The sequence below is a fragment of the Acartia tonsa genome, chromosome 9, assembly GCF_053477335.1.
Source record: "Acartia tonsa isolate MP-2025a chromosome 9, ASM5347733v1, whole genome shotgun sequence".
Classification (NCBI taxonomy): Eukaryota; Metazoa; Arthropoda; class Copepoda; order Calanoida; family Acartiidae; genus Acartia; species Acartia tonsa.
The window spans coordinates 13386399-13412545 of record NC_137268.1 but is presented as its reverse complement, the minus strand read 5'-3'; the positions used below and the strand labels follow the sequence as shown (position 1 = coordinate 13412545).

Here is a 26147-nt window from a genome sequence, read left to right as displayed (position 1 = left end):
TTGAGACGCGTCAATACCTATTTTGACAGTATAGGTCTGTTTCTATCATGATAAACTAAACTAAAATATTCAAAGAACACAGAACAAAAAAATGACGGAACAAAGTGAGAAAAAGTTATCCATTGGTAATTTTTGTTTTTGTTATGTTATTCTATATATATTTCTATTATTTTAGTACAAAAAATAATTTTAAAAAGGTGATATTTTGATGTTTTTTTTTATGGTGAAGTCAGTTTATGTAACCTTATTCTTACATAACTTTAATTATCATAGAAAATAAAATAAATCTTTTAGGTTAAAGTTTTTAGGAAAATATGTTAGTTTAATAACAATTTTCTTTTAAATCTAGATATTTTTTTGACAAAACCAATTTCTAATCTTGCCAAGCCCCAAAAAATCAAAAATTTTGATGTCATGTTTATCTGAAATCTATACTGTTAGGGCCTTTTTTAAAACCAAAGAAAACAAGTTAAACAAAGATTTTGATAAATATGTAAATCTTAAGAGAATGACCAAAAATAATATCTAAAAAGTTATGATGAAATGTATATGAATGTGTATTTTTTGAGATATCAATTTAAAAATTTTCATAAATAAATAAAATAAGATTACCTTTTGAAAAGATTATTCAGATGCGTAATATTCATATAAGTGTCATTTTCCCTCATTAACTTCTCGATAATTTAAATGTAATGCTAATTATACATATCATTATCTGTGTTGGAATAAGCAGTACCTTTATACTTTCACAGAACTGTAAATAAAGTTAGTAGTTAAACCTACCAAAACCTTAGTGGCCCAATTTTATTTTTCTCCCTTTTCTGCATACCTCTTCCCCCTTCTCATCTAAAATAACTTCCAAAATATATTTTTATGATTTTTTAGTTAAGTTGTTTTTTGACATATGTGGAGACTGTAAGCTTGGAAAGAAATTAATATACAAAGAATCTAAGATTTATTTACCATTCAGGTAAGATTTTTATATTTTTGTCAAGCAACGATGACAACAATTCATTTTTAAAGTATTCTAAATCGTCTCAATTCATCCATGTCCCCATTGACTTGTGGGGGGGGGGGGGGAGGTACAACTTTACACCCTCCGCCCCCTCTGAAAGTCTATGTCAATTATGTAACTTACTTATCCCTAGAATTATATAAGAACTACAAAATATCCAGGAATAAGGTATAACCAACAAGCGAAATAAATCTTAAATTTTATTTGGGGGGCAAACGGAGAGGTCGTCGATTTTACGATGTATGCCCCCAAATGACAGCTGAAAAACACGTTTTTCCGAATTGATTTCGTTATTGGTATAAGCTGCAAAATATCAAACTAAATTGTATGGTCTTTCCTTGTTCTAAAGGATAAGACAATGACTGATGAATTATTGAACAACCCAAATAATTAGTGGAGAATGATATACTAAACAGCCCAATGTCCCATCCCTCAATAATCAATAATATTTTGTTTTATAAATTTGTTGATAATGCCCCAAATTAAATAAAATATAAATGCATAGTGTTTGAATATAAATTGACACGTTTTCCTTGTTAATTTCAATGGACGTGTGGGTGTTTTCAGGGCTTGTGAAGATAAGTAAATGTATGACAAATCAATTTTATTAGCATCCATATTTCTTAATCATTTCAAAATATATATACCTAGCTGCTGCGCCCATGGCATCTAGGGGCATATGATAGGAAAGAACATAAAATATCCAAATACCATCCTAACCAAACAAAAATGAAATAGCGTAAAACCATCAAGGGACCTATGCGATGCTTACCTATAATGGAAAACTTAATCGGTTTAGCATTGATTGAAAACCTAAGCTACAGAAAAAAATCTACTTTATACAATAGGATTAATCTGTAATTTTACTCCTGACAATTTATCTATTTTTATCTCCTTTGTCAATCTTATTTGCAAAAAAGTATTAAGAAAAGGAGTAAAAATTTGAACCTTTTAAATTTGTTTACATGACTTTCTTACTGATGGACTGTTTTATTACGAACTTAATAATCTTAAAGCTAAGACTTTCATGGTTACTTTGCTGCAAGTTTTAGTAGATAAGATACTCTATAATTCGCTTTGCTAGTCTGTCAGTCATACCGTCCGACAGTCCATAACTTGCCCTATAATTCAATTTGTCCGTCTGTCAATCAATTATTTTGTTGGAAGGAAAGGTAAAGTCTAATATAGAATGACAACATCCACAAAAGCGAAGACATGAAACGGTAGGACAAACGACCATTAACACTTGTAGATTGTCAGAACTTAATAAGCATAAATTTAATGCATAAAATTATAGGTAAATTAGTTGTAAAACTCACCCATTTTTGCCTATAGGCTAAGGGTGAATCCACTAGTATGCACAAATAGCGTATACTCTAATAGCGTTATATTTTTAACTTAAGAGACAGTGTGAGTGATCCTAATCTTAAAAGAACATGTGTAACGGATCGGACGTAATAGATAGCTTTTTAAAAACTATTAAAGCCCGCCTCGAGCGGTGTGGCGGCACTTCACGTTGGAATGGTAACGTTGTGGCTGAAGCGATCCAAGAGCGAAGCAACTCGTTCCCTTCGTTTGTACGTCTCCGCTAAGTTAAATAACGAATACTACACGCAAGTACCCACAGGGGATTTTATATGTTTCTGGATAATTAATTGCAGCTATGATTAGCTGCCCACAAATTGGAGTTGATACTCTACTAACAACTGTTTGTGCGGAACTGATGTATTTTCAATAGACAAGTATAGTTTACACAAAATTAATGAATACATATTATATCAATATACATATAGGAAAATTACAGAGAGTATTGAAGTATTGAGGGGGCGTTTCTGATCATACAGGGATGGCAAGGGATACACGTAGGTCTGCGTAGGATATATCAGCAGGCCGGAGTGTATGTTGAGTTTCCCGTTTAGTCACGTTCAGTTGTGCAGGGGAAATCTCCGTGATGCATTGAGGATGCCGAATCCCTGGATAACTGGAGCTCTCTTCTACAAAAGTACATAAGTTAAATATCGCCTAAAACCTACACGCGTGGATGATAGAAAGGTCAAATATACATATAAATGCGGAGCATTATATGTATATTGATTTCTTGGAAAAATATGGCCTCATATGAGATATCACAAGATTTTAACAGAATATAATAAGTACAAATGTTTCATAATTAAAACTCGGGATCCGTCATTTGTGGGCTTAAAAATTCAAATAAAAGAAAAATCAATAGAGAAAAATTAACGCTTTAAAATGGTACTAATTTCATAAAAATCTGTCCACTCGTTTAGGATCACGAAAATGCCATTCTGCTTATTTTACAAGTATCTCAAGTAAGACCCACTACATTTTCTCCCCTTTTTATCTGGCGAACAGACGTGCCAGATAACATAACGCTCAAATTGGCAAAGACAATAGACTGGTCGGCCAATATTACCTATTGCGATGTCATGGTATTAAGGTTGATAGCCTAGATGTTTTAGTCGCAGTGTTGTATGATGGCAAGGATGCAGGATCTAACATGATGGGCTGTATCTCTGTCATCTGGATCTTCGGGGTTGATGTCGTTGGTAATAGCGACGTTGTCTCTGCTGTTGTCGTAGGTTCTCGCCTCTCGGGTCTGGTATCGGCCTTCTTCTTTCTCATAAGCTTCTGGTAGGAATGCTTGTTATAAAGATAAAGGTGAGCAATTAAGGCGATGGCGGCTCCAGGTCCTACACGTAGAAATGTGAGGATAATGCATATCAGATCAGTAATAAATTTTAGCCCTAGGATGACCAGGCATGCGAATGCCATTAGGTCGCCATATTCATGGAGCCAGCTCTTGACGCTGCTCCATAAGTCAAGTTTGCGTTCCATGTCCGGCACTAGGTTCTCAAGGGTGTACAGGGGTAGGTTGTTGGTAGAAAGTTGGTTACAATTTCCATCTCCAATGCATAGTCCGTAGGTGATCTCCTTCAGGCTTGCCTCAGTGTAGGAGGGGAAGGTGAGGGTGTGTAACCATTCAGCTCTCTCTCTTTCCGTGTAGATTCCTCCATGGCTGAAATCCGTCCAGTTAACTAGAGGGGTGTCGATGGTCATTTCCATGGGGGCCTGCGTCTTGATGATGGCGGGAGTCAGCTGAATCCAGCCTTCCTTAGACTTGACAGTTAGGGGGAAAGTTGCTGAACACGTTACCCTTGTAGAATGCAACTTATAATGTTTAGTTGCAGCATCTGCATAACCATCAGGATCCAAAGGTATATCTTGATAGCAATTGATGTCGTCCTTGATCTTCTGAGTCCTCTTGGTGCACTGGAAGGTCATCAACAGGTCTCCCTTCAAGAGTCCGTAAGTCTGCTCATGCAGCAGCACTGGTTGGTCTGACTTTCCATGATAATGGGTTTCGCATATGGTCTTCCGTAGTGTTACATCTAGTTGGCTGAAGGTCTGGCGCATACTGTAGGCTAAATAATGTAAATGTACTGCAGCTTGAAGATTTACATCTATTTGTCCGGGGTCGATGGTGGCGAGTCTGCTGAGTTCGCTGGTCTTGCCCAGGTAGATGCCGTCGTGGTCCGTGGTGATGACATTAAAGGGGCAATGCATTAATTTCATTGCGCCTGTAGTGTTGAGTAAAACTTGCTGCTGGTGGTCCACTAGGTAGGTGTCCATGGTGGTGAGGGGGTTGATGGTGTTGACCATCTGTAGAGTGCAGGAGCTGTCGTTGATATTCCAGACGAATGTCGCGGCGCCAGTGATGCACTCCCCTTTATGATATGGACATGATAGAGATAGATGATCCGTTTCGCTCTCTACCTTGTTGTTGCTAACCAGAAAAGTTTCTTCTTTAAGTAGAATCTGGTACTCAGCTAACTTCAGGGTGTTGTAGTGGATGGTGTCGCCCATGCGGATGGTCTGCCCAATGCAGGTGATCTTGTCGTCTTCCATCTTCAGGGATCCGGCCAGGGTTGCCGAAACGTAGGTTGGGCGGTTAAGTTTCACTTTGATAGGGTCACCGTAGCCGGAAATTTGATATTCCTGCACCAGTGACATGCGGCGGCAGTTTTCTGCAGTAATTTCTTCGTGCCTCATAGTTTGGGGTACCTGTTGTAACTTGAGGTGGCCCCAAACTCCGCACTTGAAATGGTACAAGGATACCCTCACTTCGCAGGAGTATCCGTGTACCTTCGTCAGTGTTGGCCTCTGTAGAATTGTGTAGCGCTCCTTCACTGGAACTTCTTGTGTAGGTTCCTCTGCTCTGCATATTGTTTCCTTGTTGAATTTCTTGATGGTGGAAGGGTTTGTGCAATCTACTATGTCTAATGAATATGCCTCACTGGTTGGTGCTACCGAAGCCGTTAGCACCGCGATCAGTGGTAGGAAGATTATCGACATGATAAAATTCCACCTCGCGAGTCTCTAGGATCACCGCTTGACACACTCGTTGATTCTTGTTGAACTCCACTGCTTCGGTACTCAAGTTCCAGAAGACTGCTTGTATCTCGCCGGTGTAGTCGCTGTCCACTAATCCTGCCAGTAAAATTACTCCCTCCCGTTCTATGCTGGAACGGCCAAAGAGTTTCAGAAAATATCCGGGGGGTACACGGGTGTGTAGCTTGAGAGGGACGCAAGTCTGTTGCCCAGGGGGAAGGATTGTGTGGGCGGGGCAGTATATGTCATGGCCCGCACTCTCGTTCGTACCCTTGTACGGCAGCTTTGCTCCGCGTTTGACGGGGATTCTGATTGTCCGCGCAAGTGTAGCCACTGCAGGCGGGTCCATATCCTCGTCCGAGCTGTCTAGCACCTCTTTGCTTTCTTCCACTTGCTGTTGCCAAAGTGTCCCACTCCTCTGCTTCTTTCCTCCGGATTTAACCCTCTCCCCTTTTTCGGGTGAGTCCGTGGACGGCTCTTCATTGTCGCTCAGAGCGCGCTTCTCTACCCGGGGTGCGGAAGGGTATGTGTACGTAGCTCGCTCGCGCTCTCTATCTCGGCGCGGTGTCTGCGGGGGCGAGCTTCTTCTCGGGCTTCTCTCTCTATCGGGGGTTCGCTTGGCATCTCTCCGTTGAGTGCCCGAACCGGACGGTTCGCAAGATTGATCTCTCTCCCTCCCTCTCTTCTCACTCTGCTCTCTGCGCGGTGTGCGCTGCATCGCTGGTGATCTGGGCGGTGGTGTATCCGGTAGGGGAAGGTTGAGGGGGTCAATGTTGGGCGGTGGTGGTGGTGCTCCTCCCGGTCTATTGGGGGGTCCTCCCTCATCATCGCTGTCATCCCCATTTGAGAAATCAACTCTTGGATTAGGCGGCTTCGCCTGCCTTTCTGGATTCAAGGGAATTTGCTCCCCTGCCTCATCTCCGTCTTCTTCAAATGGTTCTGGGGGAGAAGTTGGGTCTCCATCTGTCATTGCTGGGGGGTAATATGGTTTTAACCGACCAACATGCACAACCAAGTCCTCCTTTTCTCCCGCTGGTATTGTCTGAATCTTGTATAAAACGTCGGCACACTTCTCGGTAATTAAGTATGGTCCACTCCAATGTTTGGTCATCTTCTTCTTTGCTTTACCATGGTTGGGTGCCAAATAGAAAACTTTATCGCCTACTCGAAATTCGCGACTGCCGTGATACTGCAAAGCATTTCTTCGAATGGTGCTTGCTTGACTCTTCGCCATGGCTTCATACATGGTCGTGTATCTGTCCAATAAATTTCTCACGGCTGTGGGAATATCCTTGTCATCGTCAGGGTTTGGTAACCGCAAAATCAAATCCGCGGGTAGAGTAGCCTCTCTACCCTGGAAAGCAAGAAAGGGGGTCACGCCGGTGCTGCTGTGGATCCTCGTGTTGTACGCCAGGACAACTCCAGGTAAATACTCTGGCCATAGAGTCTCCCGTCCTTGGATCACGGTTCTCAGCGTCTCTTCCATGGTCCGGTGCCACCTCTCTATAAGGTTGCTCTGGGGGTTCGCCACGGGGCCTAGCTCGTGCTTAACACCGAGCTTCTGCAAGAGTTTCTTCATGATGGTGTTGCAGAACTCTTTTCCCTGATCACTGTGGAATGCCTGCGGGCATCCAAAGGTACAAATGAATTTGTCCATAATTGTCGTGGCGACCTCGTCGGCGGTCTTCTGTTTCAAGGGGTACGCCTGAACGAAGCGTGACCATCCGTCCTGTAGTGTCAGGATAAAATTGTATCCTTCTGTAGTTGTGTCGAACTTGCCCACCACATCCATATAAATTGTCTGGAGCGGGTACCCGTTTTGGATGGGTACGTGCGCTCCTATCTTGATGTTGGCCTTAATGTTCTTCTGAACGCAGTCATGACAGACGGCGATCCTCAGGCGGATGTCTGCTTGATGTCCCACATAATAAAAATTTCTCAAAAACTTCGATATGGTGGAGTGCATGCCAAAATGCGCTCCGGTGGTAGTTCTGTGGCAGTGAGTGAACACCTCTTCTCTCAGGGACAAAGGGACCATGATTCTGCGTCGCTTCCCTGTGAAAGTGTTGATCTCCTGCTCAATAACTCCATCTTCTGCAATGCGCAGAGTGTCGAAAATCTCAGCCAGCCGGTGCACGTCTCTACTCTCTCCACGCAGGGTTGCCTTGTCTGGTGCACGCCGGTCAACGCCAATCCATCTACGAACCTTCTCTAAAATAGGGTCGTCTAACTGATGCCGGTACACTCTATCTCTGTACCGTTCTCGGCGGTCAGGAAGCTCGTCAGCAGGATCATCTACAGCTCCGACGTACTCTTCCTGCTCAGCCTCTTCCTCGGCTGTGGGGTCTGGCATGTCAGCATCGGTACGCCGGCTTAACGCGTCGGCGTTGGTATTGAGTCTCCCCGGCCGATGAACCACACGGAATTCGTAACCAGCCAGCTCCTCAGTCCACCTGGCCATCATGCCAGTGTTCTTCTTCAGTGATTTCAACTGCTTGAGGGCGCTGTTATCCGTATTAATTTGGAACGGCTTGAAGCTCAGGATTGTCCGAAACTTTCTGATGCCATAAATAACTGCGGAGGCTTCTCCTTTCCATGAGGGATATCTCTGCTCCGCGCCAGTCGTCTTACGTCCCATGGCGGCGATCAACCTTTCGGCGCCATTCTGAACCTGACTCAGGATCGCACTGATTGCTCTTCCGGAGTAGTCGGTGGTCAGTTGAAATGGGGTATCCGCTTCAAAATCAGGCACAGCGCGGATGGGGGCATTCTGGAACTTGTCCTTCAACTGCTGGAACTGCTCCTCCATCCCTGGGGTCCACTCTAGCTTCGTGGCTTTCTTCTGTGCATTCATCTCACACGTCAAGTCGGCGTACTCCGGTATGAAGGTCCGGTAGTACCCGTAAAAACCAAGGACACTATTCAACTCGGCGACAGTTGAGGGCGGCGGCCAGTTCTTGATACGCTCCACATACTCTGGCACCATACCGATACCCTCGTGACTTAGCATGTGGCCAAGATACTGGATCTTCTTCTGGAACAACTTGCTCTTCTTAGCCTTCAGCTTGATTCCAGCCTTGCGGTGGGCCTCAAAAACCTGTCGCATCTGTGGTACATGATCCGCAACTCTCAGGTTGTATGATATTACATCATCGAGGTAGCATTGCGCTACCTCGCTTCCCAGCGGGTTCATTGCGGTGCTGATGAATCTGCTGTATACCGCTGGTGCTGTGCTGATGCCGAAGGGCATGCGGCGGAATTGCCACAAACCCGTTGGCGTGGCAAAAGCCGTCAGCTCCCTGGATGCTGGATCGATGGAGATGTTGAAGTAGGCGGCTGTGGCATCTAACGTTGAATACACACGATGTCCTCCTGCGCGGTCCAATAGGGTCTGTATCCTCGGCAGCGGGTAACTGTCTTGCTCTAAGCAACTGTTTAACCTGCGGAAGTCCACTGCCCATCTGATCTTTCCATCCTTCTTGCGCACGGGAACAAGGGGGCTCGCCCATGGCGATGAACTCGGCTCGATCACTCCTTGGTTGAGCCAGTCGGCCATCTGTGCCTCCAAATCCTTCAACATCTTAGGGTTCAGCTCCCTGTATCTCTGCCTGATGGGCTCCGTCCCTGGCTTGAGCTTCAACTTCATGGTTACCAGGTCTGTGTGCCCAGGGGCCTCTTGACTGAATATGTCTCTGTATTCATAAATGAGCTCCTTGACTTGCTTCTTGACATCGGGGTGCTCGTTCAGTAGTTCGTTGTCCTCCATCTCCAGGTCCTCCCAAACTTCCTTGAACGTGGGGTTCTCCATCTGCTCCTTCGTCATGGGCTTGGTGGCGTCGCTCGTCTTGTTCTCGGACATGGACTGAATAACTTCATGGGGCTCTCTCAACACCAAGCTCTCGGTGTTGATCACCATACTGCTGTCCTCACAAATCTCGGCGGTGAACACACACCCGGCCGATGCAATGCACGGCGCCTCCTGCAAGTTGACGACAGGGATGCGGACTATCCCATTTTGCTGGGCTCTGTATATTCCTTCCAACACACGCACTGGACTATCATCTAAAACGGTCTCTTCTACCATGACAATCGCTTGCGGTCGGAGTTCTCGGCTAGGAAGAAAATTCACGACAGACACTGACTCTGGCGCGAGAATCCTAGTCGCTTGGACGGACAAACGGACAGGACGCGGCCGCTTACCTACTGCGACGGTTTTCAAACGAACGGCCGGCCCTTGGGAATTACGAAGCGGTCCCTTGACATTACGTGTCCAAACGTTTTTGCGCTCAAAATCTGCTTTTGCTTTGTGCTTGAAAGAAAGTTGCGCAACATATGATTCGACGGAATCCGGTTTAAGTGCTAAAAACTCACGTGAATGGTGCACATTACCATTCGCAAAATTATCTTCTGCTTTACATAAATCTTTAAAAGTGGGCGTACAAACATTTACAGCATTACTATAGCTACTTATTTCTGCATTCAACTCCTCGAAGGCTCGTAATGAAACACTTATCTGAGGGTTGGGGGGCGAGTGCTCCCCCGGCGGTTTTCCAGACCGCTCTTCATCTTCTGAGGTACTTGGAACCTCGTAGTCGATGGACTGCACAAGCGGGACTCTCGTCTGCTTCACGACCAACGCCGCCTGCACCGGTGATGAGTAATCTAGAACTCCACGAATCTCCTCGACCCACTTGCACCCAAGATTGATGGGGGTGCGAAGCTCAGGTATAACCAAGGCCTCTCGAATGTAGCTAGGACAGTCATCTCCCAAGATGACGCTGATGTTGTACACACGGCCGATGACGTCCATATCGCCGCCATTCGCCGCTGTTCCCACTGATAACTCGCAAGGAACGATCGGCAACTGTAGTTTCCGGGCTAACTCCTCATTTACGGCGACTCCTTCGTGCAATTTGTTACCGGTATCGATGAGACCATAGGTCCGCACAGTCGGTCCATTTGCACGCAGGCTGATCTTAACCATGGCCCGGGCGCCTCTTCGTCCTTGCATCTGATTGAGGGTGGTAGGGTCTACAGCTGCTGAGGGACTCCGACCTACCGACGGGAGCCCTCTCTCACATTTTTTGAAGTCTTGCTTCGGTGGCCAACTGCTTCCAGACAGTTGACATCTCCGTAGAACTGCGCCTGGTCATCATCTCCTACGCCACTGTCGGCGTCTCCAGGTTCATTGGTACGCATCTCTCGCACGGCGTGACGGCCACGATCTTGATATTGTCGGCCGCGTCCGCCGCTGTTGGCGTTCTTCTCCTGGTTCCTCTTGCGCACGTTCGCCAGCTTGTCCTCAGGAATCGTACACGTCTTCTGCCAATGGCCAGGCGTGCCACACCTCCGACAGTTGCCTTTCGGTTTGTCTTTGGTGGCACCGCCCGTACCCTTACTCGCTTGCTGTTTCTTCTTAGGGCAATTACGCGAATAATGGCCTGTCTGGTTACAATTGTAGCACTTGACGCTACTAGTTCCATCTCCGACAGCGTTGACCTCCATATCCTCGGTGCCGTCGTTGCGATAGATGACACGGTTGGACGTGGCGAGGCCATCCATGGAGGTATCCTCAGCATCTCCATGGTGAATAAGTTGGCGCTGTGTGGCAATCTCGTTCATAATAACATTCCGTAGGACACCCATGCTGGTAATACTAGGTAGCTGACAGAAAACTCTTTTTCGTACCTCTCGATGGCGTAAACCAAGGGTTACCTCTTTCCGGAATTGGCCTGGATCACGGTTGTCTGGGGAGTAGGCCTTCAACCACATCTGCTCTTTCTTGGCAAGGTACGTCTGCGGAATCTCGTTCTTGCCCTGCGACAACTGCTTATACGCGTCCTTGTTGATGTCTGAATCTGATGGTGCTAGGAATATGGCATCCAGCCTATCCATTACCTGCTCAAGGGTGAGCGCATCTTGGTTGTCAGCAACTTCTCGGGCCATCTGGAACGCTTCTCCGTCGAGACTCATGATGTATTGGCCTTTCCTGCCCTCTTGATCCGATGGGTGATGACGGGCAATTCTAAACGCGTTGGCCATCTTGGTCTTGTGGCCATCCCAATCTTCTCCGGCACGGTTGCAAAACCGGGGAAAATTCTGCTTGTTAAGCTTCCGGCGCTGGTTCTCCAACCAGGTATTGCCTAGCGCAATGAGCTGAGCGTTCTCATTCGGCGCTCCTTCTGCCTGTGCCTCTTGAATAGCACGCTGCAAATTCAACTGCTCTAGATCAGCGGCTTGTTGAGCTTGCGCCATCTTCGAAACTTACAAAATTTCTTCAAAATTTAAGGAAAATTTTACCAAGTTGATGTCCCAGACGTCAGAATGGTTCCACACTGGTCTCCAAACACAGGGGTTTTCGTCCTTTCTGATCTCAGTTCTCATAAAACTCGTCTGGATGCACACAATCGTCCGAAATTACCGTAGTTCCTCTGGGTAATTTCCTCGTAAATCTCCTGTTGAGCACTGCGGTTTATCCCACCGCTGCCACCAGTTTGACTGTAACGGATCGGACGTAATAGATAGCTTTTTAAAAACTATTAAAGCCCGCCTCGAGCGGTGTGGCGGCACTTCACGTTGGAATGGTAACGTTGTGGCTGAAGCGATCCAAGAGCGAAGCAACTCGTTCCCTTCGTTTGTACGTCTCCGCTAAGTTAAATAACGAATACTACACGCAAGTACCCACAGGGGATTTTATATGTTTCTGGATAATTAATTGCAGCTATGATTAGCTGCCCACAAATTGGAGTTGATACTCTACTAACAACTGTTTGTGCGGAACTGATGTATTTTCAATAGACAAGTATAGTTTACACAAAATTAATGAATACATATTATATCAATATACATATAGGAAAATTACAGAGAGTATTGAAGTATTGAGGGGGCGTTTCTGATCATACAGGGATGGCAAGGGATACACGTAGGTCTGCGTAGGATATATCAGCAGGCCGGAGTGTATGTTGAGTTTCCCGTTTAGTCACGTTCAGTTGTGCAGGGGAAATCTCCGTGATGCATTGAGGATGCCGAATCCCTGGATAACTGGAGCTCTCTTCTACAAAAGTACATAAGTTAAATATCGCCTAAAACCTACACGCGTGGATGATAGAAAGGTCAAATATACATATAAATGCGGAGCATTATATGTATATTGATTTCTTGGAAAAATATGGCCTCATATGAGATATCACAAGATTTTAACAGAATATAATAAGTACAAATGTTTCATAATTAAAACTCGGGATCCGTCATTTGTGGGCTTAAAAATTCAAATAAAAGAAAAATCAATAGAGAAAAATTAACGCTTTAAAATGGTACTAATTTCATAAAAATCTGTCCACTCGTTTAGGATCACGAAAATGCCATTCTGCTTATTTTACAAGTATCTCAAGTAAGACCCACTACAACATGCTTTGTGAATGAAAAATTAATTTTGTCGTGCTATATTCAAATAAAATTATGGTTATTTATGGTCTTGCACAACAGAATTAAAAAGCAAAAAAAATTAGATTCATATTTGCGCGAGGATAGGGATATGGAAGTTTTTTTAAGTGGAGCTTTTCTATAATTAGGGTAGGTCCCCAATATAGAGAGCGTATCAACATTATCAATGATTACTCCAAAAAGTCCATAGTTTATTTTTGTAAAAAGTATTCCTGTGACAACAATATACACGTGTCAGCGAAGCATCTTTTTAATGTAGTCAAAATTGTTTGAATAAGTATCCTGTATTAAAACAATTTTGCTACAAATCTATGGGTACACAAATTTGTTTAGACTTAAGTTAATATTTTGCTTATTAAGTTCTAACAATCTACAAAGTTTAATGATCTCATAGCCTATAATCAGATTAAAGGTTTTGCTTTAATTATGAATTTTGACATCCTTCTTATTTTGTATTAATAGATGTTTTTCTTCAGATATGTAGATGCAATATTACGTGGCATATCACAAGTATGTTTTGCTTCAAACCCAATATCTGGTCTATTAATCCTTATAGGTACATTTTTTTATATCACTTTGTAGGTTAGTTTTCATACTTTGTTTTGCTCCTTTATATGGATACTAGCGGCTACGCCCCTAGAGGCCTCTCGTGGCACTTTAAATGTTTGGTTTAAAAAAAAGATAATACGATTCTTTGCAATGTTGCGAAGGAGTCTCTATTAAACTTCTACGATACTTTGCAATGTTACGTAGGAGTCTTAATTCGATTTATTGTGATTTCTCTTGGGAGGGTGGTGGTACCCTCCCCCAAAATAGTTATAAACCTTTCTGGGACCTATGAGAAGGTACCCTGTTAGGGAGAACCCGATCGGTTCAGCGGTTAGCGAGAGCCTTTGGTACAAACATACAGACAAACACACAGACACACAGACAAACATCCTGTTACTTTATTATAAGGATTATGTCTTTGTATGTAATCGTTGTTACTTTAAATTCTACTTAATTAATGATATTCAAAAAATATGTTTTGCTATAAACCCAATATCTGGTATATTAATCCTTATAGGTAGATTTTTTAGTAGCAAATCTACTTTTATTTTACTTTGTAAGAAGGTGTTCATACTCTGTTTTGCCCCTAATATTTTGGTTCACACAAAAAATATTAACAATATATATTTAGATAATTAGTGCAAAGTTTTTAAGATATGTAAGAATTACTTCATTCAACCTTCCAGTCACCTCAATCCTAATATTTAAAAAGTTTTTCATACTTATTCTAAACCTCCAGCCATGCTACAGTGCATGGTTTTCCTTTAACTTACCTAACCTTATTGCCTAAAATTATTTTTAAAAATTTTATCTTAATAATTAAACGGCAAATAAGAAGTTTATAAGTTTTTTCACTCGCAAGCCGAAGGGTTTTGCCTGAAATTTCTATGGAAATGAGATTATATATGATTTGACGAGAAATGCTTTGCATGTATTAGTGTCAGAAATTCAGAGATTGATAATAGTTATTTCTCGCATCGTATTATAAACAGCTTTACGCGGATATAAAATGTACAATTGTAAGATTAAAACCAGTTTTTTTAGTCCCGAGATGCCGAAGGCACAGGCTGAAAAATGGTTTTATTCTTATGATTGTACCATAGGCGTCCAAACGATTTTGGGGGTGCCGTAGGCACCCCCAAAATTTTTTTCATTTTACCCCCCCCATTCAAAATTTACCCCTACCCTGGGGGTGCCGTAGGCACCCCCAACCATTTAGGAGGGGGTATTTAACCCCCCAAAATAAAAAATCTGTAATAAAAAAAGTTTTGCGCGCTTCGCGCGCATTTTTAATACTATATATTTAATAAAATTTAAATTACCCCCCCCAAAATTTTTACCCCGGGGGTAAATTTTGGGGGGGGGGGGTAACTAAATTTACCCCTGCCAACAGATTTCAGGGGGGGTAATTACCCCCCCCAAGCAAATTTTACCCCCGGGGTAAAAATTTTGGGGGGGGTAAAAAAAATTTGCGGCGCGCTTCGCGCGCCATTTTACCCCCCAAACACGAATTACCCCCCCCAAAATAAAAAGCTTGGACGCCCCTGGATTGTACATTTTTATATTCGTAGACAACTGCTACTGATATAATACGATGCTAGCCATCATTTTTTCTTATGGTTGAGATCAGGTTCTAATCCACCGGATATTAATCGGTTTCAAATGAATACGAAAACAATTATTATTAACATTAAATTCAATATTTTCCATCAAAAATTTGTTTCCTTTTAATACATATTTCATAGGTTCAGTAACAGCACTTAGATAAAAGCCAAAAATGGGGTTGCCCTTTCTAGATTAAACTAATGCAGAGAGGACAGTGGGGTTGTATTAGTTATGGTCTGCTGGCGAAATAGATTAGAATGACTTCATTATTCTTAATCATTTAGCCGTAAGATTTTAAGATAATTTATTTTTTTTAGTCCAAATAAGTTTTTATTCTAAAATGCCTGGTCCTTTTATTTCTTAAAATTTATCTTTTCCCAAGAACTTTTTTTGCATTGAATATGTCAAAGTTTATAAAACAAAGTAATAGAATTAAGCCTGTGAAAATTTCAAAGCTAAAACAAAAAATGGCAAATTTAATACATTCCTGCAATACCAACACTTAAGAATTGAACTTGAATAATCTCAAGTGCTTTAAAATATCTATTAAATAATTTATTTTATTATAATTTCTTTGTCATATGTATTGTGTAAAGATAATTCAAATCATAGTTTATGCTGATTAGATAAGTAATGATTACAAATTAATATGTGTTTGTATCTATTAACATATATACATAGTAAAACTATTCTGCAATTAATAACAAATCATGGAACTGATTTTTGTTTTTTATAATTTATTTAAATGTAAGAAGATTGGTATACTACAATATATACTAACTAGCGGCTTCGCCCCTAGCTTGTAGGGGCTTAACCCCAAGAGGTTTGAGCAACCCATTTTTTGGTATTTTAGATTTAAAAGAAATATTTAAAAAAAATTTAGGGGGAGGGGATTTTTTTGGGGGAAGTAGGGGGTTAGTCGACCCCATTATTTTAATTTTAGTTTTAAAAAGAATTATTTTTTTTGGGGGGGGGGGGTTTGGGGTGTCCACCCCCCAAAAAATAGTTATAAACCTTTCCGGGACCTATGAGAAGCTACCCTGTAAAGGAGAACCCGATCGGTTCAGCGTTAGCGAGATCCTTCGCTACAAACAAAGAGACAGACATCGTTCTACTTTGTATTATAGAGAGACGAAATCGCATTTTTTATGGTATCAGTGGCCTAATCTGCTTGTGGATGGGGAGGTGATGGGACCAAATGTCGGATCATCAACATCAACATCAAATATTTATTTCAGTCAACATATTAAAATACAGTGATAATGACAGATTAATGACGGATCAACATCGCGTCATAAGTAAAGATGTTAAAAATGGCTCTTACTGCTGCTAAGTCAGATGCGAGATATTGTTAGTTAGAATAGGTGCCTTGGCCCAAAACAGGCGCAACTCATTGCCATGCACAGTTAGGACTGCTAGACAAAAGTCAAGTAATCAAAGCGTTGGTTGTCTATTAGGTGTTATACTACTTAATACCCTGGGCGATTGAGCGCGTTTTTTATACTAAAATTCAAACACAGAGTAAGTTTAAATTGGTGTGGAGAGGAATTGTACCCAAAGAGGTCAATTGTTTATAGTTGAATTGTTTAGGATTATTTCTTGGTGGGCCAGTGATAGGGGCTGGAACTCTGGCCTGTACCTTTGCAGCAGTATCCAGTGCTACATATTTTAAACAAAATCCAGGTAAAATATTTTTCAAGTATGGCTTAAAACCAATTAGTATTCGCAGGATTAGAACTGGTTCTCAGCCTTACTAAAATCATGCACTGCATCGTATTACAGACAATCAAAAACTAAAGACAAAACTAAAATCAAAAGAATAAACCAGCTTTCTTAGCCCAGACTTTCGGCCCCTCGGGCAAAGAAAGTTGTCTATAATAAAATGCAATAAATAGCTATTACTTTTTTACTAAAAGGTTTAGAAATTTAAAAACGAAAGCATATGAATATTTAATTATTGGGTTCTGTTGTATTCTTTATGTATGATATTTAATTGTGTATCATATGTTATATAATACTAGCGGCTTCGCCCCTAGCCTCTAGGGGCTTCGCCCTATGAAGTAATGGGAAGTCAACCCTCCTAAATAGAAATATTCAAAAAAATTATTCTTTGTATAATTACTCTGTGGTAAAATTAAACCCAGGTTGTGCGTTTTATGCATAAAAATTTTAATTTGTAAAAATTAAACCCAGGTTGTGCGTTTTATACACAAAAATTTCAATTCGTAAAAATTAAACCTAGGTTGTTCGCATACACAAAAATTAAAATTAAAAAAAAAATATTTAAATTTTTTTTTTGGGGGGGGGATTCATGGGGGCTTCGCCCCATGTTGCAGTGGGGTTCCCCCACCCCAATTACTGGTTTTTGTTTACAAAAATTTAAAAAAATTAAAAATTTTGGAAGTGGGGATTTTTTTATTTTTGGGGGGGTTGGGGTGTCCCACCCCCCAAGAAAATAGCTTAAAGCCACCAGAGGACCAGTAGGTATATTCCCAGAAGGGTAGAGTCCAATTTGATCAGCAGTTACTGAGATTTTACAAAAAATGTAAAAAAAAAATTTTTGGGGGGTGGTTTTTTTTATTTTTGGGGGGGTTGGGGGTGTCTCACCCCCTAAGAAAATAGCCTAAAACCACCACAGGACCAATAGGTATATTTCCTGAAGAGTAGAATCCGATCGGTTCCGAGATCTTAAGGGACAGACGGACAGACAGACGGACAGACGGACAGACAGACAGACGGACAGACGGTCAGACGGTCAGACGGACAGACGGACAGACGGACAGACGGACAGACGGACAGACGGACAGACATCAAGCTACTTTGTATTATAGATAATATTCTAGATTTAGTACAAGATGGTATAACTCAGTTTAATGGTGTACTTGTGGGTTCTGTTGTATTCTCTTTGTATCCTCTACTGTATAATAATCCTGTTGACTCCAGGTAACTTTACTTTCATTTGTTCTTGTTACATATCTTTGAGCTACCCTTAACTTGCCTAATAAGTCTTTCTATCTGTATGACTTTTGGTCAGCCTTTTTGATTTTTTCAGAAATGGCGCTTTTAGTGAGAGTGATGGTACATAAAAAAGTCACCTGTGTTGAATTAGAAAATGTTGAATCTATCCAGTTATACCTAGTCAAATACAAGATAATTAATTGCAATTGACAAAGTACATATAAAGTATACAGTGAAAATTATGCAGCTATATCAAGCTAATAAGATCCTTATATAAGTAATGGGATGTTTGTATATGTGTTTGAATATATATGGTTTTCCTTTACAGTTAAGCTTCTTATAGGTCCATAGAAGGTTTTCAACAATTTTTGCAAAATCATAAAAGAAGGCGTCTTAACTTTTTTGCTTTTTATTTAAGATAGCTAGCCGGTGCTTTTAGTATGTAGTAGATGTAAAATTTTCCATAGAATTCAGATATGCAATCGTTTTTTTTTTGTAGACCTCTTTTTTTTTAAAGTAATTTAAGTTTTTTCAAAAAATAATTAAGTCGGTTTTAAGGTACTAAAACGCAACAAATTAAAAGAAGAAAATTGCCAGTATGAACAAAAATAGTAAGATCTTTAATTTGACACCTTACTTTTTAAATTCTGTTGAGTAATTATTGAAAAAATCTATTTTTTTAACCTCGTTTCAATCAAAACTTTAAACCTAAATATTTTCTCTCACAGGCATAAAAAATATGTGTTTATTTATGACTTTAGAATGAGAAAAATATTACGAATCCATTCTAAGCAAAATTGAAAAAGTTTTATAAAATTATAATAAAAAATATAAGTTTATTTTAGAATCTTAATTTTCGGCTTTAAAGGGTTGACTTGAACAAAACCTGAACAAAACCTAAACAAATGTACATACACTGTAACAGATATTTTTTAAACACAAGAAACAATAATGCATTTTTAACTGCATTGTTTTGAAGTTTATAAACAGATTGAAGCATATTTGTTCATAATTTTTCATTCTTTACATGTTATGTAAGTATCACTATTTTTATTGTATTATCTATTGTATATATTGTATGAACATTATCCTTTTTTTGGTCAATTCTATTGGTTAAGTTTTGAGTTGAAGCTTCTTGATTTGTCAATTTTTGAGATTTTTGATTGGCTAGTTTAATAGTTACAATTAAGTGTTGCCTGTAAAAATATAATATTTTAGGCCATTTTTATTTTTTTAAAGTTTTTACTTTTTTCAATTTTGCTTAGAATGGATTCGTATTATTTTTCTGATTATAAAGGTATATCTGAACCCACATTTTTAATGTCTGTGTGAGAAAATATTTAAGTTTAAAGTTTTTATTAAACCGAGGTTAAAAAAATAGATTATTTCAATAATTACTCAACAGAACTTAAAAAGTTAGGTGTCAAATTAAAGATCTTACCATTTTTGCTCATACTGGCAATTTTCTTCTTTTATTTTGTTGCGTTTTAGTACCTTAAAACCGACTTAATTTTTTTTTTTTAAACTTAAATTACTTTAAAAATAAGAGGTCTACAAAAAATTCTATGGAAAATTTTACATCTACTACGTACAAAAAGCACTGGCTAGCTATCTTAAATAAAAAGCAAAAAAGTTAAGACGCCTTCTTTAAAAAAATGAAAGTAGGTGTTCATCCATAAATAGGTAGACAAAAAAAATTAGGATTTTAGAATGTTAATTTGATACTGTCTATTAAATCTATCATATTACATAATCTATGTCTAAATGGCATACACACTTTTAATTTTATAGTAGACCCTTTATTTTGATATAGACAGAATTAATTGCAAATTTGATTTAAGTTATATAGCTACTAAAGTAGCTAGAATCATTTATTTAAACCAAAACTTTAGAAAATTTGTTTAATATTGCCCTCAAATTATGACTTAATTCCCAGGGAGTATGTGTTCTTACAGTCAATAATTATATTAAATGCCAACTAGCGGCTGCGCTCTTACATCTAGTAACTATGTATTATAAAGGAAGGAAATGACAGAAAAATAGACTAAAACCATTCTTTGAGTTATGTGAATCTTTCCTAAAAAGCAGAACTCAATCTAGATAGAAGATATCTAAACAGACATACAATAAAAAAAATCTTACTGCTTAATAGGTTATTACTAGACAAAAATTTAAAAGACTCAGAGAGACATTCAATTATATATTCTTGTAATTATATTTTCTAGAATGTGGATAGTTACAGTTCTAGGAGGAATACTTTCTGTACCTATTCAAGTTGCCCTGGGAGGCCTACTCAATGGAGTCAAAGCTAAATTTAAGGTAATACATTTGAAGTTATGTCATCATTAAAGATATCAAAGTGGAGGAATCGATATATTATTACTTGGATGTTGCACCAGATTTTCATGTACTCAAGTAATAATCGCAGCTGGCTAAAATAACGAAACTTTACATTCACCCATTTAACCACATTCCCTCTCCTAATACTAAAAAATCGAACTGACCAATAAATGATGTTCTTGTTAGCATCAGTATGGCTCAATTTATCATCACGTGGCGGGGCTTGAACGGAAGATTGCTGAGTGGAAGTCAAACAGATGGATGGACATAATACATATATTGATAATTCATATATCAGTATTGCTAATGATGACAAGTTTTTACTTTCTATTTTTGAGCATTTTATTGTCTATGAATAGATAATTTTTCCATCTATTTTCTAGAATGTTAAAGGAGAATATCAAGAGTTCGGAGTACCTGGATTTACCCTGTCTTTTAACCTTACAGGGTGTTTGGTCATGTCTGTTCTTCAATACAAGGTATTCATAACCAAAGACAGTTTGTACATTTAGTAGTGAGATGTAACTTTTTTGTCAAGACATTTCATATAAATTTTAATAAAAAATTTAATATTCTTTTGCAATTTTCACAAAACAAAGTTTTGAAAGACCTAAACATATTTTGTCTTTTAACATCCTGTTTGGTAATGCCTTATAACCAAAGATATCCATTTATGCACTTGTTTATCTGCAAAGACATTGTCTCTCTTTCTAAATTTTTTTTTAAAACCATTGGTTTAAACTGTTATTTAACCTTACAGTTGGTTTAAAATATAAAGTAGAGAGTTCAAATAATTACATTGCATATTGCATTGCCCAAAATATTCTACCTTTCTTGACTGTTGATGTAATGAATAGGATGCAATTTTTAGAGACATTCATTTCACAAGAATAGCCTTAAGTATCCAATTCAAAAGCCTCTTGATAACAAGTAAAGTTTAGTAATACCAAAGCTTTATTTATCAAACTTGATTATATTTAGTAAATTTCCTACCTAAGACGTGAAAAATGCCTTGAAAGAATATTACATTGGAAAGCCTTTTAGCGTCTCCAGAATCTAGACCAATGTTACAATGCAATGCAATAATAATTACTGTTAATGTTTAGAAGAAAACTGAGGAAGAAGCAGCAAGTCCAGCCATAGAAGAAGAAATTGTGGTTGATTATCTCAATGTTTTTATTGGCATTGTTAAATCTATGGGACAGGTAATAATTATGTTTTAAAATATGTCAATAAATAGGTAAATTGTAGTAATTTTATGAATGCATATAGAATATACATTATACATTGATTCATTGTCAGGGGAAAATTTGTCGTCAATTTAGCATGCTTATATGAGCCTCATTTATTGGTTAGTTCGTCCATCCAGTAGGAGTGGAGGGGATGTGGTAAAGGGGTTTGATGGTGGGTACTGGTATCTAGCCTGACTTGAGTATTACTTTATCGGAGTGAATTAAAATCTTATGTTACATCCAAGTATTAATATATCCATTATCTTATTTTAGCATACCCAATTAAGCAACACAACATCATCCTTTATTGTAATAGCTATCATAACTTTGTCACCAGTTACATAATTATCCAACTTGTTTAGGTTTATGCAGTTGATACTCTGGAGGGTTCCATCTTGATGTGGATAGGGATAGCCATTTATTCCCCACTGTTGGCTTGTTGGGAGTTTATTGGTGCTTCTTTAGGTTGTATCATTGGTAAGAACTTATATTTGTATAATTTAACTAGTTTGGTCAAATAATTTGCCTAAGGATTCCCACTTCTAATCTCTGTGTTTAGAAGATTTCCGACTTCGGAGAATACCTTTCTAATAATTTAGCTTCAAAGTAGGGTTGGGCCGGATACATATTTGGCTGGATTCCAGATACCAAATAATCGGATATTGAAGTAGCTAAATAAGGTTCTTAAAAAATGCTACAAAAATTAAGATTTTAAGAAACAATATTTGTGACTGTTTCTTAACAGGAATTTTTGTTGTATAATATAAAAGATTATATTACCAGAAATCCGGCCGAATGGTTTCAATATCCATTATCTGGCCGGATATTGAAAATGGTCAAATGTCCAGCGCAATTCTACTTCAAAGTGATTATATTGAATAGGTTATATTATCAACTTTTTTCACACTATTGGTCATAAAATTTAGCATTAGGGGTTTACTAGTTGTTGTCTAGACTTATCCCATAAAAAAGCACAAACAACTATCATGCACAGTCAGGACTCGCAGATATAGGTTGTGCAATCAAAGGGATGGTCGTGTCTTGGATATTGTCCAGATTTTAATGACCATCAAAATAAGATTACATTTTTATTTTTTTTGTCTACATTATGAAATTAATTCAACTACATTCTGTTTAGCTATAAAATTATTATTTAATCTATCTATTCAGCAAGTGCTTTAGATACTGACCATTTACCAGCAGTGTATGGTGGAATCTGGGGGTACTGTTCAGTCCTAACTGCGGGTGCATGTGGATGCTTCTTTGCTCATACCACACTCAAGTCTGTACCTTTAGGTAACTATTTCTTACTTGAGTAGCGTAGCTATTAAACAAGTGATTTGATGGTCTGGTTTTGCCAGGCCATGTAAATGCGCAGACATTCATAATTTGTCAACATTAAGGCTTTAATTATGTTCATTTGTATGCTCAAATAACATGCTGTATTTTTATCAAAATTTTACAATAATTAAAAATTGTAATTTTTAAGTCTATAAAAACTTGATAGTTAAGGTATTTTGAAATGTAAGACAGCTAATGTACATATCATTACAGTAATTATATATATCACTAGCGGCTACGCCCTTAGAGGCCTTTAGTGACACTTCAAATGTTTGGTGTTTTAAAATAATAATACGATACCTTGCAATGTTGCGAAGGAGTCTGTATCAAATCTATACGATTTTTTGCAATGTTACGTAGGAGTCTCTATTCGAGAAGAAAAAATTTCGATTTATTGTGATTTTTCTTGGGAGGGTGGTGGTACCCTCCCCAAAATAGTTATAAACTTTCCTGGGAACTATGAGAAACAACTTTGTTAAGGAGAACCCGATCAGTTCAGCGGTTAGCGAGATCCTTCGGTACAAACATACAAACACACAGACACACAGACACACAGACAAACACACAAACATCCTGTTACTTTATTATAAGGATAAGATATTTATATTTTATATATCAAATATATTTAGTTGGTTTGGCCATCATGACAACAGTTTTCCTACAGAAGACCCTTATTCCTTTTCTACAGGTATATGTATATATATTCTACGATGCTTGCCTGGAGCAAACGTCCAGGGCCAACTTCCTAGCCGCGCCCATCTCTCTTCTACCCTGAAAAATATTACGACAAATCTCCGCCCATTTACTAACAATTTCGAGGAAAAATGTCTCCAAATCTTTGGAAACACAACTAAGGCCAAATTTAAAAAAAAACTCCATTCGCCAATAAGTAAATTTTTTTTTTGAGTTTAGAAATGATTTGTGACAATTTTAAAATAAACCTATTGTACCAATAAAATATGAAAGGTGGTTAAGTCTAATCAATAAAAGATAAATCATAATGAACTGACTTTCATCTTGTAAAAAAATAAAATATGTGTTATTCTGTTTAAGATTGGAAACCTGCCTGTTTTTACCTTTCCATTTGTGTTGACCAGCTGGTTCATGCTTCTAGTTACAACTGAGAATTGTGTTCTACTCAGGTAATTACATTTTGTTTTTATTTTTGGATATGACTTTGAATGCTAACTTTGTCATTGCTTAGTGTTTTTAGTCTATATCAACAAAAGCACAACATTGTCATTAGGTACAAAAACTATTCTTGCAGTATGGTTTCGAAGACGATTAACAATCCTGGATTAGAACCGGTTCTCAATCATACTGAAAAATCATGTATAGCAACGTATTACAAACAATTTTCCACCCGGGCCCGGGCCTTCGTTCCCTGTTTTAATCTTATTATTTTATTACATTATACGCAGAAAGCGGCCTATATTACGATGCTATAAATAACTATTCTTTAAAATACCAAATAAAAACATTTTTAAAAATGTTTTTTCGAATTAGTTTATTCAAATGGATAGAGCCAGAAGAAAATACATATTTTTTTTCAGGATTGAAAGTCCAGATATTCCTGAAAAGAACTGCAAGGTAAAAATATTTTTGAACTTTAAAAGAAATCTATTAACAAAAATAAAGTTAAGTTTTAATAGATTTAAATCAGCTTACATTAATAACGAAATAAATTCGTGGGAAAAAAATCATGAAACCTAAAGTGTTTTTCATCTGCCGTTTGGGGGCAACATATAGTAAAATTGACGACCTCTCCATTTGCCCCCCCCCCCCTAAAATATTATCTTAGATTAATTTCACTTGTTTGTTATACCTTATACCTGGATATAAATAGAGTTTCAACAAAGTATTTATTAGGGTTGGGCCGGATATCCGGTGTGGCCGGATATCCGGCCGGATACCGGATATTGAAACTATCCGGCCGGATATCCGGCTCTATAATTTTTTATACTTTACACCAAAAATCTCTGTTTTTTAAAATCTTAAATGGCTATAATTTTCTTATTATTGAAGCTAGAAGAACTTTTTTCTGAATAAGTTTAACTTTATGTAAATTTATATAAGATTTCTGAAAAAAAATTTTTTTTACTACTTTAATATCTAGTAATTTGGCCGGTTATCCGGCCGGATATCCGGTAATTTGGCCGGATAACCGGATATTTGCCGGATATCCGGCGTTGGCCGGGTATCCGGCATTTTAAATCAGCCGGATATCCGGTATCCGGTATCCGGCCAAAAAAGTATCCGGCCCAACCCTAGTATTTATATTAAATGAAAAAAAAAATATTTTTTTCAAAAATCACACATTAGGTTTTAGATTTTTTTTATCTTTATCATATATGCTCCTTCTCCATATAGATATGTCTTAATATTACACAGATTTATGTCTATGATTAATTAAGATATTTTAAATTTCCTTAGCAGATAGGTATAGTATACCTAACAATTATTTGATTCTAATATTCTTTTTAGAAACTATGGAAGGAAAGCAAAAAATGTAACAAACCTAGCATAGAAGGAATTTTAATTTTAAAACATTATTTCAAATGTCGTTGTTTGAAGTTCATAATTTTGAATAAGCAACTCTCAGTTCTATCTTTTTTTGTTCTTAATATCTCTTAAATGGTTAAGTTTTAAAGATAAAAAAGTCAACGGATCATGGAAAAAAACGAAGTAGCCGGTTTCGTCCTATTTTCACAGAGGCTTTTTTCCTTTTTCTAGCCTCTGTGGGGCAATCATTAACTATTACCTAACCCAACCTAACCTTACATAACCTATGAAAAACTACTGTGAAAATACGACGTAACCCACTACATCGTTTTCTTTCCATGATCCAATTCATCTTTTGTAATGTAAAAAGTTACTAAACACAATTCTAATACAAATCTAGAAAAGTTAATGTTTTAACAATTAAAATAATTAGAAAACTTAAAATCTATCAACGAAGAATCGAGCATTAAGCAAAGAAAATCCACCAACGACAATTCTGAAAAATCTGTGAATGGTCCTACAAAGAATGGAAATGGTAGTGCTACAAATACAGCTAATGAAGGATATATAAATGGTGGTGCTACTATCAATATGGAAGGATCTAATGGGATGGAATGAGTTAAGTCACATCAACAGGACAGATAAGGATTTAAATGTGAACACGATCATTTTTATTTGTTTATAATCCTTATATAAAATAACAGGATGTTTGTCAGTTAGTTTATGTTTAGCCAGTGATCTTGGTAACTACT

At 38.5% G+C, this 26147-nt stretch overlaps 1 protein-coding gene across 1 annotated transcript; it reads left to right on the top strand.

The window, feature by feature from the left end:
- LOC145328253 (urea transporter 1-like) lies at positions 1-26147 on the top strand. Its single transcript, XM_080171870.1, has 15 exons — positions 1-125; positions 886-970; positions 13345-13424; positions 16613-16705; positions 17866-17965; positions 20206-20299; positions 20704-20799; positions 21427-21525; positions 21915-22029; positions 22723-22848; positions 23523-23581; positions 23947-24035; positions 24447-24483; positions 25378-25423; positions 25829-26147. The coding sequence occupies exons 1-15, from the start codon at positions 92-94 to the stop codon at positions 26011-26013; spliced, it is 1338 nt and encodes a 445-aa protein (XP_080027996.1). The 5' UTR covers positions 1-91; the 3' UTR covers positions 26014-26147.